The sequence below is a fragment of the Entelurus aequoreus genome, linkage group LG18 (assembly GCF_033978785.1).
Source record: "Entelurus aequoreus isolate RoL-2023_Sb linkage group LG18, RoL_Eaeq_v1.1, whole genome shotgun sequence".
NCBI classification, from domain to species: domain Eukaryota; kingdom Metazoa; phylum Chordata; class Actinopteri; order Syngnathiformes; family Syngnathidae; genus Entelurus; species Entelurus aequoreus.
The window spans coordinates 13756888-13779678 of NC_084748.1; the positions used below are offsets into that span (position 1 = coordinate 13756888).

Below are 22791 nucleotides of genomic sequence, written 5' to 3' on the forward strand. Positions count from 1 at the left end.
GGGGAGTTGAAGCTATTCAGATAGGGAAGATGCTGTGAGAGCCGGGGGTGACCTGATATTCAGCTGGGAATGACTACAACAGTAAATAAACACAAGACATATATATACTCTATTAGCCACAACACAACCAGGCTTATATTTAATATGCCACAAATTAATCCTGCATAAAAACACCTGCGTGTTTGTTACGCTAGCTCCTAGCTCCTCTGCTAGCTCCTAGCTCCATAGAACACGCCAATACAATTCAAACACCTGATCAACACACACAATCACTCAGCCCAAAAGACCGTTCACCTAACCCAAGGTTCATAAAGCTTATATATTTTTTAAAAGTTACGTACGTGACGCGCACATACGGTCAAGCTGTCAAATGTTTAGCAGCCAAGGCTGCATACTCACGGTACCTGATATTCAGCTGGGAATGACTAAAACAGTAAATAAACACAAGACATATATATACTCTATTAGCCACAACACAACCAGGCTTATATTTAATATGCCACAAATTAATCCTGCATAAAAACACCTGCGTGTTTGTTACGCTAGCTCCTAGCTCCTCTGCTAGCTCCTAACTCCATAGAACACGCCAATACAATTCAAACACCTGATCAACACACACAATCACTCAGCCCAAAAGACCGTTCACCTAACCCAAGGTTCATAAAGCTTATATATTTTTAAAAAGTTACGTACATACGCAAAAAAAAGTTGCGCACATACGGTCAAGCGATCAAATGTTTAGAAGCCAAAGCTGCATACTCACAGTAGCACGTCTGCGTCTTTGTCATCCAAATCAAAGTAATCCTGGTAAGAGTCTGTGTTGTCCCAGTTCTCTACAGGCGTCTGTGTATCGAAGTCAAAAGTCCTCCTGGTAAGAGTCTCTGTTATCCGAGTTCTTCCATCTTGACTGCATCTTCCGGGAATGTAAACAAAGAAGCGCCGGCTGTGTACTGTTGTTGCTGACTACGTTCGAAAAATACGTCCATTTCGCACCGACAACTTTCTTCTTTGCTTGCTCGGCTTCCTTCTCCATAATGCAATGAACATGATTGCAACAGATTCACGAACACAGATGTCCAGAATACTGTGGAATTATGAAATGAAAACAGAGCTTTTTCGTATTGGCTTCAATGTGGAAGGCATACCCGTGTTCGCCGGGCTACGTCACGCGCATACGTCATCCTCAGAGGCGTTTCGAACCGGAAGTTTAGCGGCAAATTTAAAATGTCACTTTATAAGTTAACCCGGCCGTATTGGCATGTGTTATAATGTTAAGATTTCATCATTGATATATAAACTATCAGACTGCGTGGTCGGTAGTAGTGGCTTTCAGTAGGCCTTTAAGGGAAGAATGTAATACAAAATATCAATACAAAGTGTCAAGACAGAATAAACTCTCTGCTGCTGCAGCAACAGAGATACGGTCTATCACAGGGGTCACCAACCTTTTTGAAACCAAGAGCTACTTCTTGGGTACTGATTAATGCGAAGGGCTACCAGTTTGATACACACTTAAATAAATTGCCAGAAATAGCCAATTTGCTCAATTTACTTTTAACTCTATGTTATTATTAATAATTAATGATATTTATCTTTGTGGAAACACTGATCATCTTAATGATTTCTCACATTAAATATATATAGAAACAGATAAATATCAATATGCAACACTTTATTTTTATATTTTCTCTAAGTGCACATTTTTCAAATTGAACATTTTCAAATGATCACTTCTAAAACAGTCTTGTGAAATCACAATATCCCATTTTAACTAGCTAGCCACTAACATTTTTTAAACAAATCATGAATTACTTTGCACCATGTTTGTACAAATAATAACTCATGTAAAATAACAAATAAAAAATAATAATAATTTATGGAACATCATTAGTAATTTTTCCTGATTAAGATTAATTTCAAAATTTTGATGACATGTTTTAAATAGGTTAAAATCCAATCTGCACTTTGTTAGAATATATAACAAATTGGACCAAGCTATACTTCTAACAAAGACAAATCATTATTTCTTCTAGATTTTCCAGAACAAAAATTTTAAAAGAAATTCAAAAGACTTTGAAATAAGATTTTAATTTGATTTTACAGATTTTCTAGATTTGCCAGAATATTTTTTTTGAATTTTAATCATAATAAGTTTGAAGAAATATTTCACAAATATTCGTCGAAAAAACAGAAGCTAAAATGAAGAATTAAATTACAATTCATTTATTATTCTTTAAAATAAAAAAAAATTGTTTAAAAATGTATTTAAACAAGTCAAGACCAAGTCTTTAAAATATTTTCTTGGATTTTCAAATTCTATTTGAGTTTTGTCTCTCTTAGAATTAAAAATGTAGAGCAAAGCGAGACCAGCTTGCTAGTTGTGGGGAGGCGGGGCCGGCGGACCGACAGCGCCCGCTCCAAGATGGCGGCGAAGAGGCGTGGACGAGCGAGCGGCAAGGCGGGGCGCGCTGGGAGCGACGCCGCAATCAGCATAAGGTGCGTGGAGCGCGCAGCTGTGGACAGTGCAATCACCCTCTCGGACCGTATAAAAGGGCGAGAGACGGGAACATCAAGGGAGGAGACGGAGAAAGACGGCGGACGGGAGGAAACCATTCGTGTGCTCACGTGAGAAAAAAGGCAGCTGCTGAAAAGCACGCAAAAGACTCTGTGATTGAAATAATAAAGAAGTCTAAACCGTCTCACGACAATGTCTTCCCTGGATGGTCCTGAGAACCTGCACGACAGTTAGGACTGTCACACTAGTAAATAAATACAATTTAAAAAATAGAGGCAGCTCACTGGTAAGTGCTGCTATTTGAGCTATTTTTAGAACAGGCCAGCGGGCGACTCATCTGGTCCTTACGGGCGACCTGGTGCCCGCGGGCACCTCGTTGGTGACTCCTGGTCTATAAGATATATAGATATCTATGGTATTCATACATTGTTTATGTAGGATATACGCATGTACATATAACCTAATCATTTTGTTTCTTCAATTTAAAAATAGCTGACCGTTTTGTTCCCCCCTTCTCTGGGATTATATTCTCAGCTTTGATTCCGGACGTCTGGTCACTTATAGCATGTAAGAATACTATATTACTGTTAAGCAAACTGTGAATAATAAAACACGCCAAAACATGTGTCCTTTATCATAACTACACGTATGACAAAAAAAACGTGTGAAAATCAGTGGTATTCAGTGAGGTAAAATGAATTAAATGTGCTGACAGTTCATTGCTCCTGCCAAATGAATTGCACTGAGTGGAGCGGATCACCACTCCAAGATGGCGGCTCCGCGTCTCGTCAGCGCCGGTAGGCAGTAGCGCTCCATGCTGCGTCTACTTATAAGATGTCTATGCCTTTGATCACACACAGGTGGTCCTTTGATTTCAACAATGTAAACAACTTTTTCACCACTGCATGTAATACTTTATAATATTTGTGAAGATTGTACCAGGATTTTTGGAGTTGATCGTACGTTTGTTTTTAGTAGCAACCACTTAATACATGAGGTCCCTGGTCTGCCAGAGAATAAGAAGAAGCAGCATTATTACTCCTTGTTGTTACATTTAGTGTTTACACATTCTCTTCTTTAAATACTATTTATGTTCTTTTGTGTGTAACTATAGATGTCGTGTTACATATTGTTGTGTGTAACTATAGATGTCGTGTTACAGATTGTTTTTTTTTAAGTATAGATGTTGTGTTACATATTGTTGTGTGTAATTATAAATGTTGTGTTACAGATTCTTGTGTGTGCTCACCTTTCCTCCTGCGCCCTGTTTAGTTTTTTGCTGATGTCATCAATCTTGGCCTGCAGCCTCTTTTTCCTCTGTTCTGGAGGAAGATGGGAGAAGTCCTCTGCAGCCGGCGGCTACACACACACACACACACACACACACACGCACACACACTAGGTCAAGTACACAACAAAGGTGTTGTGTAAGTGCGGCAGCAACATGACGACAAGCAGAAAAAAAAGCCACAAACGAACAACAACCACTAACATTTGTTCTACCTTTTCTGTGACGTCACATGTTTAAAAATGGAGACAGGAAAGAAAGTTCATAGCGTCCATCAATAATAAATTCCTACTCTAAATTTAGAATAAATAATGAAATAATTCATATTAAAAATAATATTGATACAAATTTGTTGTGGAAGTAATATAAAAAAAACGGCATTTCTTATTGAAAAAATGAGTTAAAAATTAGAATATAATTATTGATATTATTATTGTTATTATTTATTTGATCATAAATAAAACCAAAATGTAAAAAATATATTTTTTTGGAATACTTGTATAATATTTGCTGTGCGTCCCCATTTTTGTTGATTAAAACGTTTCTTCCAGTATATTTATTCATTATTTAAAAAAAACAACTAAATTGTGCATTTTTCCATTTCCTTTCTTTCTGACATTTGGAAACAGCTGACTTTATTGTCTATTTTTCATCATTTTTCATTTCACTTCTTTGGGCAGAACTATGCCAATAAAGTGGCCACTGGAGGTTAACTGGAGGGAACTGAAGCGTGTCGGGAACTTTACACACTCGAAAAACAATTGGGGCCCTGACCACCTGAGGGCACCACAGACTGTGGATGCTTTTAAAAAAGGCTTAAAAACTCTTCTTTATAAAAAAGTATTTTTTAAAAGATACATGCATACTAGTTTTAGCTATTTGGCTGTTCTAGTTTTTATTTTTATTTAATTTTTATTATCTTTTTATTTATTTTCTTTTATTTAATTTAATTTTTAATACACTGTAGCACTTTGAGGTTGTCTACTCAATATAAAGTGCTTTTTACAAATAAAATCTATTATTATTATTATTATTAAAGAAACATTTTGATGATCTTTAAAATAAATAAAAAATGTATTCACGGTTTTATACATTTTGTTAGTTCGACACAAATAATGTCAACTTAACAATGAAATATATTTGTAAGCTAGAGCTCAACATTAAATATATTTTTTGAATAATATTTGTAAATAGATAAAGAGTGTTAAAAACAAAAAACAATTAGATGGTATTCCAAATGATTTTGTATTTTTTCCTACATTTACTACCACGGCCCACTTCATTAGGTACACCATCTAATAAGCTCTCTCTAATTTAAACAGACAGTGTTTAAATAATACCACGGCCCACTTCATTAGGTACACCATATAATAAGCTCTCTCTAATTTAAACAGACAGTGTTTAAATAATATCACAGTCATGAAGCTCACTCTTCATGACCGTATCATTACTGTTGTGGTTTTTGGGAAGACCTTTCTAATGTTTTTGACGAGGGAGCGTGGGAAGGGGTGCCTAATGAAGTGGCCGGTGGCGTGGTGACGTCACAGAAGAGGCGTGCTCCCGAAAAGAAACGTGACCAATGACAAAAAATGTCACAATTGAGAGGTCAGAGGTCAGCAGGGCGGCCTCCGGTCACACCAGCGTTTGCGCAAACCTTTTTTGTTTTTGTTTGTTTTGATTTCATCTTTTGTTCCGCAGCGTTCTGGTGTGAGCGGACCGCTGTGGGAGAGGGTGGGTGGGGGGGGGGGTGAAAAAGCATCTGGCACCTCCTTTAAAAATGCTAACGTTACCCTGTGTTTGTCAGCGTGCGACGTCTGGACACACACACACACACACACACACACAAAGATCAGCATTCAGGTGGACAACAACAACAACACAACAAGAACTCTTCTAGAAATAAAATGATGGCATCAAGATAATGCCTAAATCTTGAGTCCGTGCCCGCATGGAAAAAAGGCAACGGGCACGCATGTAAGGAGGGTCAGGCAGGATGACTGTGCCACAGTCCACAGAGTGTTTTTTACACACAAGGATGTTGACACTGTTTTGATGTCGAAGCGCAAGTGCAAAAAATTAATCAGCGCGAGAATAAAATGAGTACGCTTGCACCTGAAATGAGTCCACAGAGTGTTTTTTACACACATGGATCTTGGCACTGTTTTGATGCCATTGCGTAAGTGCAAAAAAGTCATCAGCGCGAGAGAAAAATGAGTCCACAGAGTGTGTTTTTTACACACAGGGATATTGACTCTGTTTTGATGCCATGGCCCAAGTGCAAAAAAATTAATCAGCACGGGAGAACAATTAGAACGCCCGCATGCAAAATGAGTCCACAGAGTGTGTTTTTTACACACAAGGCTCTGTTTTGATGCCATAGCACAAGTGCAAAAAATTCATCAGTGCGAGAAAAAAATTAGTCCGAAAGCATGAAAATGAGTCCGCTTGCACGCAAAATTAGTCCACGCGCACCTAAAATGAGTCCACAGAATGTTTTTTACACACAGAGATATTGACACTGTTTTGATGCCATAGCACAAGTGCAAAAAAATAATCAGTGCGAGAAAAAAATTAGTCCGAAAGCACGCAAAATGAGTCCGCTTGCACGCAAAACGAGTCCACGCGCACCTAAAATGAGTCCACAGAGTGTTTTTTACACACAGAGATATTGACACTGTTTTGATGCCATTGCCCAAGTGCAAAAAATTAATCAGCACGAGAAAAAAATTAGTCCGAAAGCACGCAAAATGAGTCTGCGCGCACGCAAAACTAGTCCGCGCGCACCTAAAATGAGTCCACAGAGTGTTTTTTACACACAGAGATATTGACACTGTTTTGATGCCATAGCACAAGTGCAAAAAATGAATCAGTGCGAGAAAAAAATTAGTCCGAAAGCACGCAAAATGAGTCGGCTTGCACGCAAAACTAGTCCACGCGCACCTAAAATGAGTCCACAGAGTGTTCTTTACACACAGAGATATTGACACTGTTTTGATGCCATTGCCCAAGTGCAAAAAATTAATCAGCACGAGAAAAAAATTAGTCCGAAAGCACGCAAAATAAGTCTGCGCGCACGCAAAACTAGTCCACGCGCACCTAAAATGAGTCCACAGAGTGTTTTTTACACACAGAGATATTGACACTGTTTTGATGCCATAGCACAAGTGCAAAAAATGAATCAGTGCGAGAAAAAAATTAGTCCGAAAGCACGCAAAATGGGTCGGCTTGCACGCAAAACTAGTCCACGCGCACCTAAAATGAGTCCACATAGTGTTTTTTACACACAGAGATATTGACACTGTTTTGATGCCATTGCCCAAGTGCAAAAAATTAATCAGCACGAGAAAAAAATTAGTCCGAAAGCACGCAAAATGAGTCTGCGCGCACGCAAAATGAGTCCACGCGCACCTAAAATGAGTCCACAGAGTGTTTTTTACACACAGAGATATTGACACTGTTTTGATGCCATAGCACAAGTGCAAAAAATTAATCAGTGCGAGAAAAAAATGAGTCCGAAAGCACGCAAAATGAGTCCGCTTGCACGCAAAACTAGTCCACGCGCACCTAAAATGAGTCCACAGAGTGTTTTTTACACACAAAGATATTGACACTGTTTTGATGCCATTGCCCAAGTGCAAAAAATGAATCAGTGCGAGAAAAAAATTAGTCCGAAAGCACGCAAAATGAGTCGGCTTGCACGCAAAACTAGTCCACGCGCACCTAAAATGAGTCCACAGAGTGTTTTTTACACACAAAGATATTGACACTGTTTTGATGCCATAGCACAAGTGCAAAAAATTAATCAGTGCGAGAAAAAAATTAGTCCGAAAGCACGCAAAATGAGTCCGATTGCACGCAAAATGAGTCCACGCGCACCTAAAATGAGTCCACAGAGTGTTTTTTACACACAGAGATATTGACACTGTTTTGATGCCATTGCCCAAGTGCAAAAAATTAATCAGTGCGAGAGAAAAATTAGTCCGAATGTACGCAAAATGAGTCCACGCGCACCTAAAATGAGTCCACAGAGTGTTCTTTACACACAGAGATATTGACACTGTTTTGATGCCATAGCACAAGTGCAAAAAATGAATCAGTGCGAGAAAAAAATTAGTCCGAAAGCATAAAAATGAGTCCGCTTGCACGCAAAATGAGTCCACGTGCACCTAAAATGAGTCCACAGAGTGTTTTTTACACACAAAGATATTGACACTGTTTTGATGCCATAGCACAAGTGCAAAAAATGAATCAGTGCGAGAAAAAAATTTGTCCGAAAGCACGCAAAATGAGTCCGCTTGCACGCAAAATGAGTCCACGTGCACCTAAAATGAGTCCACAGAGTGTTTTTTACACACAAAGATATTGACACTGTTTTGATGCCATAGCACAAGTGCAAAAAATGAATCAGTGCGAGAAAAAAATGTGTCCGAAAGCACGCAAAATGAGTCCGCTTGCACGCAAAATGAGTCCACGCGCACCTAAAATGAGTCCACAGTGTTCTTTACACACAGAGATATTGACACTGTTTTGATGCCATAGCACAAGTGCAAAAAATGAATCAGTGCGAGAAAAAAATTAGTCCGAAAGCACGCAAAATGAGTCCGCTTGCACGCAAAACTAGTCCGCGCGCACCTAAAATGAGTCCACAGAGTGTTTTTTACACACAAAGATATTGACACTGTTTTGATGCCATAGCACAAGTGCAAAAAATGAATCAGTGCGAGAAAAAAATTAGTCCGAAAGCACGCAAAATGAGTCCGCTTGCACGCAAAATGAGTCCACGCGCACCTAAAATGAGTCCACAGAGTGTTTTTTACACACAGAGATATTGACACTGTTTTGATGCCATTGCCCAAGTGCAAAAAATTAATCAGCACGAGAAAAAAATTAGTCCGAAAGCACGCAAAATGAGTCTGCGCGCACGCAAAACTAGTCCACGCGCACCTAAAATGAGTCCACAGAGTGTTTTTTACACACAGAGATATTGACACTGTTTTGATGCCATAGCACAAGTGCAAAAAATTAACCAGCACGAGTCTGCGCGCGCAGACTCATTTTGTGCGGCCGCCGACTGTTTGCGCGTGTACAGACTTGTGCTATTGCATCACAACACTGCCAAAATCCCCGTGTGCAGAAACCACACAGCCTGTGGCCTTTCTCACTCTCATTTTAGGCCCACTCAGTCTCTTGTTTGCGCTGATTTGATGCCGCAGCGCAGGTGCAAAAAATTAATCAGTGCTTGAGAAAAATGAGTCCGCTTGAACGCAAATTAAGTCCGCGCGCACGCGAAATGAGTCCAGAGTGTTTTTTACACACATGGATGTTGGCACTGTTTTGATGCCATAGCACAAGTGCAAAAAATTAATCATGTGCGAGAGAAAAATGAGTCCGAAAGCACGCAAAATGAGTCCGCTTGCACGCAAAATGAGTCCACGCGCACCTAAAATGAGTCCACAGAGTGTGTTTTTTACACACAGAGATATTGACACTGTTTTGATGCCATAGCACAGGTGCAAAAAATGTGTCATCATTTTGCGTGCAAGCTGATTAATTTTCTGCACTTGCACTATGGCCTCAAAACAGTGCCGACATCCTTGTGTGTCAAAAACACTCTGTGGACTCATTTTGCATGCAAGCAGGCTCGCTTTCATTTTACACTCAAGCATACTCATTTTTCTCTCGTTCTTATTCATTTTCTGCACTTGTGCTACGGCATCAAAACAGTGCCAAGATGCATGTGCGTAAAAAAACACTCTGTGGACTCATTTCGCGTGCAAGCGTACTCACTTCCTGTGCGCGCAGACCTGTTTTGCGTGCAAGTGGAATCATTTTTCTCTCGCGCTGATGAACTTTTTTGCACTTGTGCTATGGCATCAAATCAGTGCCAACATCCATGTGTGTAAAAAACACTCTGTGGACTCATTTTGCGTGCGCGCATTCAAATTTTTCTATCGTGCTGGTTAATTTTTTGCACTTGGGCAAAGGCATCAAAACAGTGTCAATATCTCTGTGTGTAAAAAACACTCTGTGGACTCATTTTGCGTACATTCGGACTCGTTTTGCGTACATTCGGACTCTTTTGCGTACATTCGGACTCGTTTTGCGTACATTCGGACTCTTTTGCGTACATTCGGACTCGTTTTGCGTACATTCGGACTCTTTTGCGTACATTCGGACTCGTTTTGCGTACATTCGGACTCATTTTGCGTACATTCGGACTCATTTTGCGTACATTCGGACTCGTTTTGCGTACATTCGGACTCATTTTTTTCTCGCACTGATTAATTTTTTGCACTTGTGCTATGGCATCAAAACAGTGCCAAGATCCACGTGTGTAAAAAACACTCTGTGGACTCATTTTAGGTGCGCACCGACTCATTTTATGTACATTCGGACTCGTTTCACGTACATTCGGACTCGTTTCGCGTACATTCGGACTCGTTTCGCGTACATTCGGACTCGTTTTGCGTACATTCTGACTCATTTTGCGTACATTCTGACTCATTTTGCGTACATTCTGACTCGTTTTGCGTACATTCTGACTCATTTTGCGTACATTCTGACTCATTTTGCGTACATTCTGACTCGTTTTGCGTACATTCTGACTCATTTTGCGTACATTCGGACTCATTTTGCGTACATTCGGACTCATTTTGCTTATACTCTGACTAATTTTTTTCTCGCACTGATTAATTTTTTTGCACTTGTGCTATGGCATCAAAACAGTGCCAAGATCCAAGTGTGTAAAAAACACTCTGTGGACTCATTTTAGGTGCGCACCGACTCATTTTGCGTACATTCGGACTCGTTTCACGTACATTCGGACTCGTTTCGCGTACATTCGGACTCGTTTCGCGTACATTCGGACTCGTTTCGCGTACATTCGGACTCGTTTCGCGTACATTCGGACTCGTTTTGCGTACATTCTGACTCATTTTGCGTACATTCTGACTCGTTTTGCGTACATTCTGACTCATTTTGCGTACATTCGGACTCATTTTGCGTACATTCGGACTCATTTTGCTTATACTCTGACTAATTTTTTTCTCGCACTGATTAATTTTTTGCACTTGTGCTATGGCATCAAAACAGTGCCAAGATCCACGTGTGTAAAAAACACTCTGTGGACTCATTTTAGGTGCGCACCGACTCATTTTGCGTACATTCGGACTCGTTTCACGTACATTCGGACTCGTTTCGCGTACATTCGGACTCGTTTCGCGTACATTCGGACTCGTTTCGCGTACATTCGGACTCGTTTCGCGTACATTCGGACTCGTTTTGCGTACATTCTGACTCATTTTGCGTACATTCTGACTCGTTTTGCGTACATTCTGACTCATTTTGCGTACATTCGGACTCATTTTGCGTACATTCGGACTCATTTTTTTCTCGCACTGATTAATTTTTTGCACTTATGCTCTGGCATCAAAACAGTGCCAAGATCCATGTGTGTAAAAAACACTCTGTGGACTCATTTTAGGTGCGCACGGACTCATTTTGCGTATATTCGGACTCATTTTGCGTACATTCGGACTCATTTTGCGTACATTCGGACTCGTTTTGCGTACATTCGGACTCTTTTGCGTACATTCGGACTCGTTTTGCGTACATTCGGACTCTTTTGCGTACATTCGGACTCGTTTTGCGTACATTCGGACTCTTTTGCGTACATTCGGACTCGTTTTACATACATTCGGACTCGTTTTGCGTACATTCGGACTCATTTTGCGTACATTCGGACTCATTTTGCGTACATTCGGACTCGTTTTGCGTACATTCGGACTCATTTTTTTCTCGCACTGATTAATTTTTTGCACTTGTGCTATGGCATCAAAACAGTGCCAAGATCCACGTGTGTAAAAAACACTCTGTGGACTCATTTTAGGTGCGCACCGACTCATTTTGCGTACATTCGGACTCGTTTCACGTACATTCGGACTCGTTTCGCGTACATTCGGACTCGTTTTGCGTACATTCGGACTCGTTTCGCGTACATTCGGACTCGTTTCGCGTACATTCGGACTCGTTTTGCGTACATTCTGACTCATTTTGCGTACATTCTGACTCGTTTTGCGTACATTCTGACTCATTTTGCGTACATTCGGACTCATTTTGCGTACATTCGGACTCATTTTTTTCTCGCACTGATTAATTTTTTGCACTTATGCTCTGGCATCAAAACAGTGCCAAGATCCATGTGTGTAAAAAACACTCTGTGGACTCATTTTAGGTGCGCACGGACTCATTTTGCGTATATTCGGACTCATTTTGCGTACATTCGGACTCATTTTGCGTATATTCGGACTCATTTTGCGTACATTTGGACTCATTTTGCGTACATTTGGACAAATTTTTTTTCTCGCACTGGTTAATTTTTTGCACTTGTGCAAAGGCATCAAAACAGTGCCAAGATCCAAGTGCGTAAAAAACACTCTGTGGACTCATTTTAGTTGCGGGCGGACTCATTTTGCGTACATTCGGACTCATTTTGCGTACATTCAGACTCATTTTGCGTACATTCGGACTCATTTCGCGTACATTCGGACTCATTTTGCGTAAATTCGGACTCATTTTTTTCTCGCACTGATTAATTTTTTGCACTTGTGCTATGGCATCAAAACAGTGCCAAGATCCACGTGTGTAAAAAACACTCTGTGGACTCATTTTAGGTGCGCACCGACTCATTTTGCGTACATTCGGACTCGTTTCACGTACATTCGGACTCGTTTCGCGTACATTCGGACTCGTTTCGCGTACATTCGGACTCGTTTCGCGTACATTCGGACTCGTTTCGCGTACATTCGGACTCGTTTTGCGTACATTCTGACTCATTTTGCGTACATTCTGACTCGTTTTGCGTACATTCTGACTCATTTTGCGTACATTCGGACTCATTTTGCGTACATTCGGACTCATTTTTTTCTCGCACTGATTAATTTTTTGCACTTATGCTCTGGCATCAAAACAGTGCCAAGATCCCTGTGTGTAAAAAACACTCTGTGGACTCATTTTAGGTGCGCACGGACTCATTTTGCGTATATTCGGACTCATTTTGCGTACATTCGGACTCATTTTGCGTATATTCGGACTCATTTTGCGTACATTCGGACTCATTTTGCGTATATTCGGACTCATTTTGCGTACATTCGGACTCGTTTTGCGTACATTCTGACTCATTTTTTTCTCGCACTGATTAATTTTTTGCACTTATGCTCTGGCATCAAAACAGTGCCAAGATCCATGTGTGTAAAAAACACTCTGTGGACTCATTTTAGGTGCGCACCGACTCATTTTGCGTATATTCGGACTCATTTTGCGTACATTTGGACTCATTTTGCGTACATTTGGACACATTTTTTTCTCGCACTGGTTAATTTTTTGCACTTGTGCAATGGCATCAAAACAGTGCCAAGATCCAAGTGCGTAAAAAACACTCTGTGGACTCATTTTAGTTGCGGGCGGACTCATTTTGCGTACATTCGAACTCATTTTGCGTACATTCGGACTCATTTTGCGTACATTCGGACTCATTTTGCGTACATTCGGACTCATTTTTTTCTCGCACTGATTAATTTTTTGCACTTGTGCTATGGCATCAAAACAGTGCCAAGATCCACGTGTGTAAAAAACACTCTGTGGACTCATTTTAGGTGCGCACCGACTCATTTTGCGTACATTCGGACTCGTTTCACGTACATTCGGACTCGTTTCGCGTACATTCGGACTCGTTTTGCGTACATTCTGACTCGTTTCGCGTACATTCGGACTCATTTTGCGTACATTCTGACTCGTTTTGCGTACATTCTGACTCATTTTGCGTACATTCGGACTCATTTTGCGTACATTCGGACTCATTTTTTTCTCGCACTGATTAATTTTTTGCACTTATGCTCTGGCATCAAAACAGTGCCAAGATCCATGTGTGTAAAAAACACTCTGTGGACTCATTTTAGGTGCGCACGGACTCATTTTGCGTATATTCGGACTCATTTTGCGTACATTCGGACTCATTTTGCGTATATTCGGACTCATTTTGCGTACATTCGGACTCATTTTGCTTATACTCTGACTAATTTTTTTCTCGCACTGATTAATTTTTTGCACTTGTGCTATGGCATCAAAACAGTGCCAAGATCCACGTGTGTAAAAAACACTCTGTGGACTCATTTTAGGTGCGCACCGACTCATTTTGCGTACATTCGGACTCGTTTCACGTACATTCGGACTCGTTTCGCGTACATTCGGACTCGTTTTGCGTACATTCTGACTCGTTTCGCGTACATTCGGACTCATTTTGCGTACATTCTGACTCGTTTTGCGTACATTCTGACTCATTTTGCGTACATTCGGACTCATTTTGCGTACATTCGGACTCATTTTTTTCTCGCACTGATTAATTTTTTGCACTTATGCTCTGGCATCAAAACAGTGCCAAGATCCATGTGTGTAAAAAACACTCTGTGGACTCATTTTAGGTGCGCACGGACTCATTTTGCGTATATTCGGACTCATTTTGCGTACATTCGGACTCATTTTGCGTATATTCGGACTCATTTTGCGTACATTCGGACTCATTTTGCTTATACTCTGACTAATTTTTTTCTCGCACTGATTAATTTTTTGCACTTGTGCTATGGCATCAAAACAGTGCCAAGATCCAAGTGTGTAAAAAACACTCTGTGGACTCATTTTAGGTGCGCACCGACTCATTTTGCGTACATTCGGACTCGTTTCACGTACATTCGGACTCGTTTCGCGTACATTCGGACTCGTTTCGCGTACATTCGGACTCGTTTCGCGTACATTCGGACTCGTTTCGCGTACATTCGGACTCGTTTTGCGTACATTCTGACTCATTTTGCGTACATTCTGACTCGTTTTGCGTACATTCTGACTCATTTTGCGTACATTCGGACTCATTTTGCGTACATTCGGACTCATTTTGCTTATACTCTGACTAATTTTTTTCTCGCACTGATTAATTTTTTGCACTTGTGCTATGGCATCAAAACAGTGCCAAGATCCACGTGTGTAAAAAACACTCTGTGGACTCATTTTAGGTGCGCACCGACTCATTTTGCGTACATTCGGACTCGTTTCACGTACATTCGGACTCGTTTCGCGTACATTCGGACTCGTTTCGCGTACATTCGGACTCGTTTCGCGTACATTCGGACTCGTTTCGCGTACATTCGGACTCGTTTTGCGTACATTCTGACTCATTTTGCGTACATTCTGACTCGTTTTGCGTACATTCTGACTCATTTTGCGTACATTCGGACTCATTTTGCGTACATTCGGACTCATTTTTTTCTCGCACTGATTAATTTTTTGCACTTATGCTCTGGCATCAAAACAGTGCCAAGATCCATGTGTGTAAAAAACACTCTGTGGACTCATTTTAGGTGCGCACGGACTCATTTTGCGTATATTCGGACTCATTTTGCGTACATTCGGACTCATTTTGCGTACATTCGGACTCGTTTTGCGTACATTCGGACTCTTTTGCGTACATTCGGACTCGTTTTGCGTACATTCGGACTCTTTTGCGTACATTCGGACTCGTTTTGCGTACATTCGGACTCTTTTGCGTACATTCGGACTCGTTTTACATACATTCGGACTCATTTTGCGTACATTCGGACTCATTTTGCGTACATTCGGACTCGTTTTGCGTACATTCGGACTCATTTTTTTCTCGCACTGATTAATTTTTTGCACTTGTGCTATGGCATCAAAACAGTGCCAAGATCCACGTGTGTAAAAAACACTCTGTGGACTCATTTTAGGTGCGCACCGACTCATTTTGCGTATATTCGGACTCATTTTGCGTACATTCGGACTCATTTTGCGTACATTCGGACTCGTTTTGCGTACATTCGGACTCTTTTGCGTACATTCGGACTCGTTTTGCGTACATTCGGACTCTTTTGCGTACATTCGGACTCGTTTTGCGTACATTCGGACTCTTTTGCGTACATTCGGACTCGTTTTACATACATTCGGACTCATTTTGCGTACATTCGGACTCATTTTGCGTACATTCGGACTCGTTTTGCGTACATTCGGACTCATTTTTTTCTCGCACTGATTAATTTTTTGCACTTGTGCTATGGCATCAAAACAGTGCCAAGATCCACGTGTGTAAAAAACACTCTGTGGACTCATTTTAGGTGCGCACCGACTCATTTTGCGTACATTCGGACTCGTTTCACGTACATTCGGACTCGTTTCGCGTACATTCGGACTCGTTTTGCGTACATTCGGACTCGTTTCGCGTACATTCGGACTCGTTTCGCGTACATTCGGACTCGTTTTGCGTACATTCTGACTCATTTTGCGTACATTCTGACTCGTTTTGCGTACATTCTGACTCATTTTGCGTACATTCGGACTCATTTTGCGTACATTCGGACTCATTTTTTTCTCGCACTGATTAATTTTTTGCACTTATGCTCTGGCATCAAAACAGTGCCAAGATCCATGTGTGTAAAAAACACTCTGTGGACTCATTTTAGGTGCGCACGGACTCATTTTGCGTATATTCGGACTCATTTTGCGTACATTCGGACTCATTTTGCGTATATTCGGACTCATTTTGCGTACATTTGGACTCATTTTGCGTACATTTGGACAAATTTTTTTTCTCGCACTGGTTAATTTTTTGCACTTGTGCAAAGGCATCAAAACAGTGCCAAGATCCAAGTGCGTAAAAAACACTCTGTGGACTCATTTTAGTTGCGGGCGGACTCATTTTGCGTACATTCGGACTCATTTTGCGTACATTCAGACTCATTTTGCGTACATTCGGACTCATTTCGCGTACATTCGGACTCATTTTGCGTAAATTCGGACTCATTTTTTTCTCGCACTGATTAATTTTTTGCACTTGTGCTATGGCATCAAAACAGTGCCAAGATCCACGTGTGTAAAAAACACTCTGTGGACTCATTTTAGGTGCGCACCGACTCATTTTGCGTACATTCGGACTCGTTTCACGTACATTCGGACTCGTTTCGCGTACATTCGGACTCGTTTCGCGTACATTCGGACTCGTTTTGCGTACATTCTGACTCATTTTGCGTACATTCTGACTCGTTTTGCGTACATTCTGACTCATTTTGCGTACATTCGGACTCATTTTGCGTACATTCGGACTCATTTTTTCCTCGCACTGATTAATTTTTTGCACTTATGCTCTGGCATCAAAACAGTGCCAAGATCCCTGTGTGTAAAAAACACTCTGTGGACTCATTTTAGGTGCGCACGGACTCATTTTGCGTATATTCGGACTCATTTTGCGTACATTCGGACTCATTTTGCGTATATTCGGACTCATTTTGCGTACATTCGGACTCATTTTGCGTATATTCGGACTCATTTTGCGTACATTCGGACTCGTTTTGCGTACATTCTGACTCATTTTTTTCTCGCACTGATTAATTTTTTGCACTTATGCTCTGGCATCAAAACAGTGCCAAGATCCATGTGTGTAAAAAACACTCTGTGGACTCATTTTAGGTGCGCACCGACTCATTTTGCGTATATTCGGACTCATTTTGCGTACATTTGGACTCATTTTGCGTACATTTGGACACATTTTTTTCTCGCACTGGTTAATTTTTTGCACTTGTGCAATGGCATCAAAACAGTGCCAAGATCCAAGTGCGTAAAAAACACTCTGTGGACTCATTTTAGTTGCGGGCGGACTCATTTTGCGTACATTCGAACTCATTTTGCGTACATTCGGACTCATTTTGCGTACATTCGGACTCATTTTGCGTACATTCGGACTCATTTTTTTCTCGCACTGATTAATTTTTTGCACTTGTGCTATGGCATCAAAACAGTGCCAAGATCCACGTGTGTAAAAAACACTCTGTGGACTCATTTTAGGTGCGCACCGACTCATTTTGCGTACATTCGGACTCGTTTCACGTACATTCGGACTCGTTTCGCGTACATTCGGACTCGTTTTGCGTACATTCTGACTCGTTTCGCGTACATTCGGACTCATTTTGCGTACATTCTGACTCGTTTTGCGTACATTCTGACTCATTTTGCGTACATTCGGACTCATTTTGCGTACATTCGGACTCATTTTTTTCTCGCACTGATTAATTTTTTGCACTTATGCTCTGGCATCAAAACAGTGCCAAGATCCATGTGTGTAAAAAACACTCTGTGGACTCATTTTAGGTGCGCACGGACTCATTTTGCGTATATTCGGACTCATTTTGCGTACATTCGGACTCATTTTGCGTATATTCGGACTCATTTTGCGTACATTCGGACTCATTTTGCTTATACTCTGACTAATTTTTTTCTCGCACTGATTAATTTTTTGCACTTGTGCTATGGCATCAAAACAGTGCCAAGATCCAAGTGTGTAAAAAACACTCTGTGGACTCATTTTAGGTGCGCACCGACTCATTTTGCGTACATTCGGACTCGTTTCACGTACATTCGGACTCGTTTCGCGTACATTCGGACTCGTTTCGCGTACATTCGGACTCGTTTCGCGTACATTCGGACTCGTTTCGCGTACATTCGGACTCGTTTTGCGTACATTCTGACTCATTTTGCGTACATTCTGACTCGTTTTGCGTACATTCTGACTCATTTTGCGTACATTCGGACTCATTTTGCGTACATTCGGACTCATTTTGCTTATACTCTGACTAATTTTTTTCTCGCACTGATTAATTTTTTGCACTTGTGCTATGGCATCAAAACAGTGCCAAGATCCACGTGTGTAAAAAACACTCTGTGGACTCATTTTAGGTGCGCACCGACTCATTTTGCGTACATTCGGACTCGTTTCACGTACATTCGGACTCGTTTCGCGTACATTCGGACTCGTTTCGCGTACATTCGGACTCGTTTCGCGTACATTCGGACTCGTTTCGCGTACATTCGGACTCGTTTTGCGTACATTCTGACTCATTTTGCGTACATTCTGACTCGTTTTGCGTACATTCTGACTCATTTTGCGTACATTCGGACTCATTTTGCGTACATTCGGACTCATTTTTTTCTCGCACTGATTAATTTTTTGCACTTATGCTCTGGCATCAAAACAGTGCCAAGATCCATGTGTGTAAAAAACACTCTGTGGACTCATTTTAGGTGCGCACGGACTCATTTTGCGTATATTCGGACTCATTTTGCGTACATTCGGACTCATTTTGCGTACATTCGGACTCGTTTTGCGTACATTCGGACTCTTTTGCGTACATTCGGACTCGTTTTGCGTACATTCGGACTCTTTTGCGTACATTCGGACTCGTTTTGCGTACATTCGGACTCTTTTGCGTACATTCGGACTCGTTTTACATACATTCGGACTCATTTTGCGTACATTCGGACTCATTTTGCGTACATTCGGACTCGTTTTGCGTACATTCGGACTCGTTTTGCGTACATTCGGACTCATTTTTTTCTCGCACTGATTAATTTTTTGCACTTGTGCTATGGCATCAAAACAGTGCCAAGATCCACGTGTGTAAAAAACACTCTGTGGACTCATTTTAGGTGCGCACCGACTCATTTTGCGTATATTCGGACTCATTTTGCGTACATTCGGACTCATTTTGCGTACATTCGGACTCGTTTTGCGTACATTCGGACTCTTTTGCGTACATTCGGACTCGTTTTGCGTACATTCGGACTCTTTTGCGTACATTCGGACTCGTTTTGCGTACATTCGGACTCTTTTGCGTACATTCGGACTCGTTTTACATACATTCGGACTCATTTTGCGTACATTCGGACTCATTTTGCGTACATTCGGACTCGTTTTGCGTACATTCGGACTCATTTTTTTCTCGCACTGATTAATTTTTTGCACTTGTGCTATGGCATCAAAACAGTGCCAAGATCCACGTGTGTAAAAAACACTCTGTGGACTCATTTTAGGTGCGCACCGACTCATTTTGCGTACATTCGGACTCGTTTCACGTACATTCGGACTCGTTTCGCGTACATTCGGACTCGTTTTGCGTACATTCGGACTCGTTTCGCGTACATTCGGACTCGTTTCGCGTACATTCGGACTCGTTTTGCGTACATTCTGACTCATTTTGCGTACATTCTGACTCGTTTTGCGTACATTCTGACTCATTTTGCGTACATTCGGACTCATTTTGCGTACATTCGGACTCATTTTTTTCTCGCACTGATTAATTTTTTGCACTTATGCTCTGGCATCAAAACAGTGCCAAGATCCATGTGTGTAAAAAACACTCTGTGGACTCATTTTAGGTGCGCACGGACTCATTTTGCGTATATTCGGACTCATTTTGCGTACATTCGGACTCATTTTGCGTATATTCGGACTCATTTTGCGTACATTTGGACTCATTTTGCGTACATTTGGACAAATTTTTTTTCTCGCACTGGTTAATTTTTTGCACTTGTGCAAAGGCATCAAAACAGTGCCAAGATCCAAGTGCGTAAAAAACACTCTGTGGACTCATTTTAGTTGCGGGCGGACTCATTTTGCGTACATTCGGACTCATTTTGCGTACATTCAGACTCATTTTGCGTACATTCGGACTCATTTCGCGTACATTCGGACTCATTTTGCGTAAATTCGGACTCATTTTTTTCTCGCACTGATTAATTTTTTGCACTTGTGCTATGGCATCAAAACAGTGCCAAGATCCACGTGTGTAAAAAACACTCTGTGGACTCATTTTAGGTGCGCACCGACTCATTTTGCGTACATTCGGACTCGTTTCACGTACATTCGGACTCGTTTCGCGTACATTCGGACTCGTTTCGCGTACATTCGGACTCGTTTCGCGTACATTCGGACTCGTTTCGCGTACATTCGGACTCGTTTTGCGTACATTCTGACTCATTTTGCGTACATTCTGACTCGTTTTGCGTACATTCTGACTCATTTTGCGTACATTCGGACTCATTTTGCGTACATTCGGACTCATTTTTTTCTCGCACTGATTAATTTTTTGCACTTATGCTCTGGCATCAAAACAGTGCCAAGATCCCTGTGTGTAAAAAACACTCTGTGGACTCATTTTAGGTGCGCACGGACTCATTTTGCGTATATTCGGACTCATTTTGCGTACATTCGGACTCATTTTGCGTATATTCGGACTCATTTTGCGTACATTCGGACTCATTTTGCGTATATTCGGACTCATTTTGCGTACATTCGGACTCGTTTTGCGTACATTCTGACTCATTTTTTTCTCGCACTGATTAATTTTTTGCACTTATGCTCTGGCATCAAAACAGTGCCAAGATCCATGTGTGTAAAAAACACTCTGTGGACTCATTTTAGGTGCGCACCGACTCATTTTGCGTATATTCGGACTCATTTTGCGTACATTTGGACTCATTTTGCGTACATTTGGACACATTTTTTTCTCGCACTGGTTAATTTTTTGCACTTGTGCAATGGCATCAAAACAGTGCCAAGATCCAAGTGCGTAAAAAACACTCTGTGGACTCATTTTAGTTGCGGGCGGACTCATTTTGCGTACATTCGAACTCATTTTGCGTACATTCGGACTCATTTTGCGTACATTCGGACTCATTTTGCGTACATTCGGACTCATTTTTTTCTCGCACTGATTAATTTTTTGCACTTGTGCTATGGCATCAAAACAGTGCCAAGATCCACGTGTGTAAAAAACACTCTGTGGACTCATTTTAGGTGCGCACCGACTCATTTTGCGTACATTCGGACTCGTTTCACGTACATTCGGACTCGTTTCGCGTACATTCGGACTCGTTTTGCGTACATTCTGACTCGTTTCGCGTACATTCGGACTCATTTTGCGTACATTCTGACTCGTTTTGCGTACATTCTGACTCATTTTGCGTACATTCGGACTCATTTTGCGTACATTCGGACTCATTTTTTTCTCGCACTGATTAATTTTTTGCACTTATGCTCTGGCATCAAAACAGTGCCAAGATCCATGTGTGTAAAAAACACTCTGTGGACTCATTTTAGGTGCGCACGGACTCATTTTGCGTATATTCGGACTCATTTTGCGTACATTCGGACTCATTTTGCGTATATTCGGACTCATTTTGCGTACATTCGGACTCATTTTGCGTATATTCGGACTCATTTTGCGTACATTCGGACTCGTTTTGCGTACATTCTGACTCATTTTGCGTACATTCGGACTCATTTTGCGTACATTCTGACTCATTTTTTTCTCGCACTGATTAATTTTTTGCACTTATGCTCTGGCATCAAAACAGTGCCAAGATCCATGTGTGTAAAAAACACTCTGTGGACTCATTTTAGTTGCGGGCGGACTCATTTTGCGTACATTCGGACTCATTTTGCGTACATTCAGACTCATTTTGCGTACATTCGGACTCGTTTTGCGTACATTCGGACTCGTTTTGCGTACATTCGGACTCGTTTCGCGTACATTCGGACTCATTTTGCGTACATTCGGACTCATTTTGCTTACACTCGGACTAATTTTTTTCTCGCACTGATTAATTTTTTGCACTTGTGCTATGGCATCAAAACAGTGCCAAGATCCATGTGTGTAAAAAACACTCTGGACTCATTTTCGGTGCGCACGGACTCATTTTGCCTATATTCGGACTCATTTTGCGTACATTCTGATTCATTTTTTTCTCGCACTGATTCATTTTTTGCACTTGTGCTATGGCATCAAAACAGTGCCAAGATCCACGTGTGTAAAAAACACTCTGTGGACTCATTTTAGGTGCGCACCGACTCATTTTGCGTACATTCGGACTCGTTTCACGTACATTCGGACTCGTTTCGCGTACATTCGGACTCGTTTCGCGTACATTCGGACTCGTTTCGCGTACATTCGGACTCGTTTCGCGTACATTCGGACTCGTTTTGCGTACATTCTGACTCATTTTGCGTACATTCTGACTCGTTTTGCGTACATTCTGACTCATTTTGCGTACATTCGGACTCATTTTGCGTACATTCGGACTCATTTTTTTCTCGCAC

The 22791-nt window shown here is 41.2% G+C and overlaps 1 protein-coding gene across 2 annotated transcripts in view; it reads right to left on the minus strand.

Annotated features, from left to right (window-relative positions):
* Positions 1–22791, minus strand: part of trip10b (thyroid hormone receptor interactor 10b) — a 68433-nt gene that overhangs the window by 8699 nt on the left and 36943 nt on the right. The window contains exons 10-11 of one of the 2 annotated variants that reach the window (XM_062026561.1): positions 5594–5617; positions 3765–3874 (exon numbers count right to left, since the gene is read on the minus strand). In XM_062026561.1, coding sequence (XP_061882545.1) covers positions 3765–3874; positions 5594–5617 — 134 coding nt within the window. The remainder of the gene's footprint in view (positions 1–3764; positions 3875–5593; positions 5618–22791) is intronic. The other variant, XM_062026562.1, reaches the window with a different exon arrangement.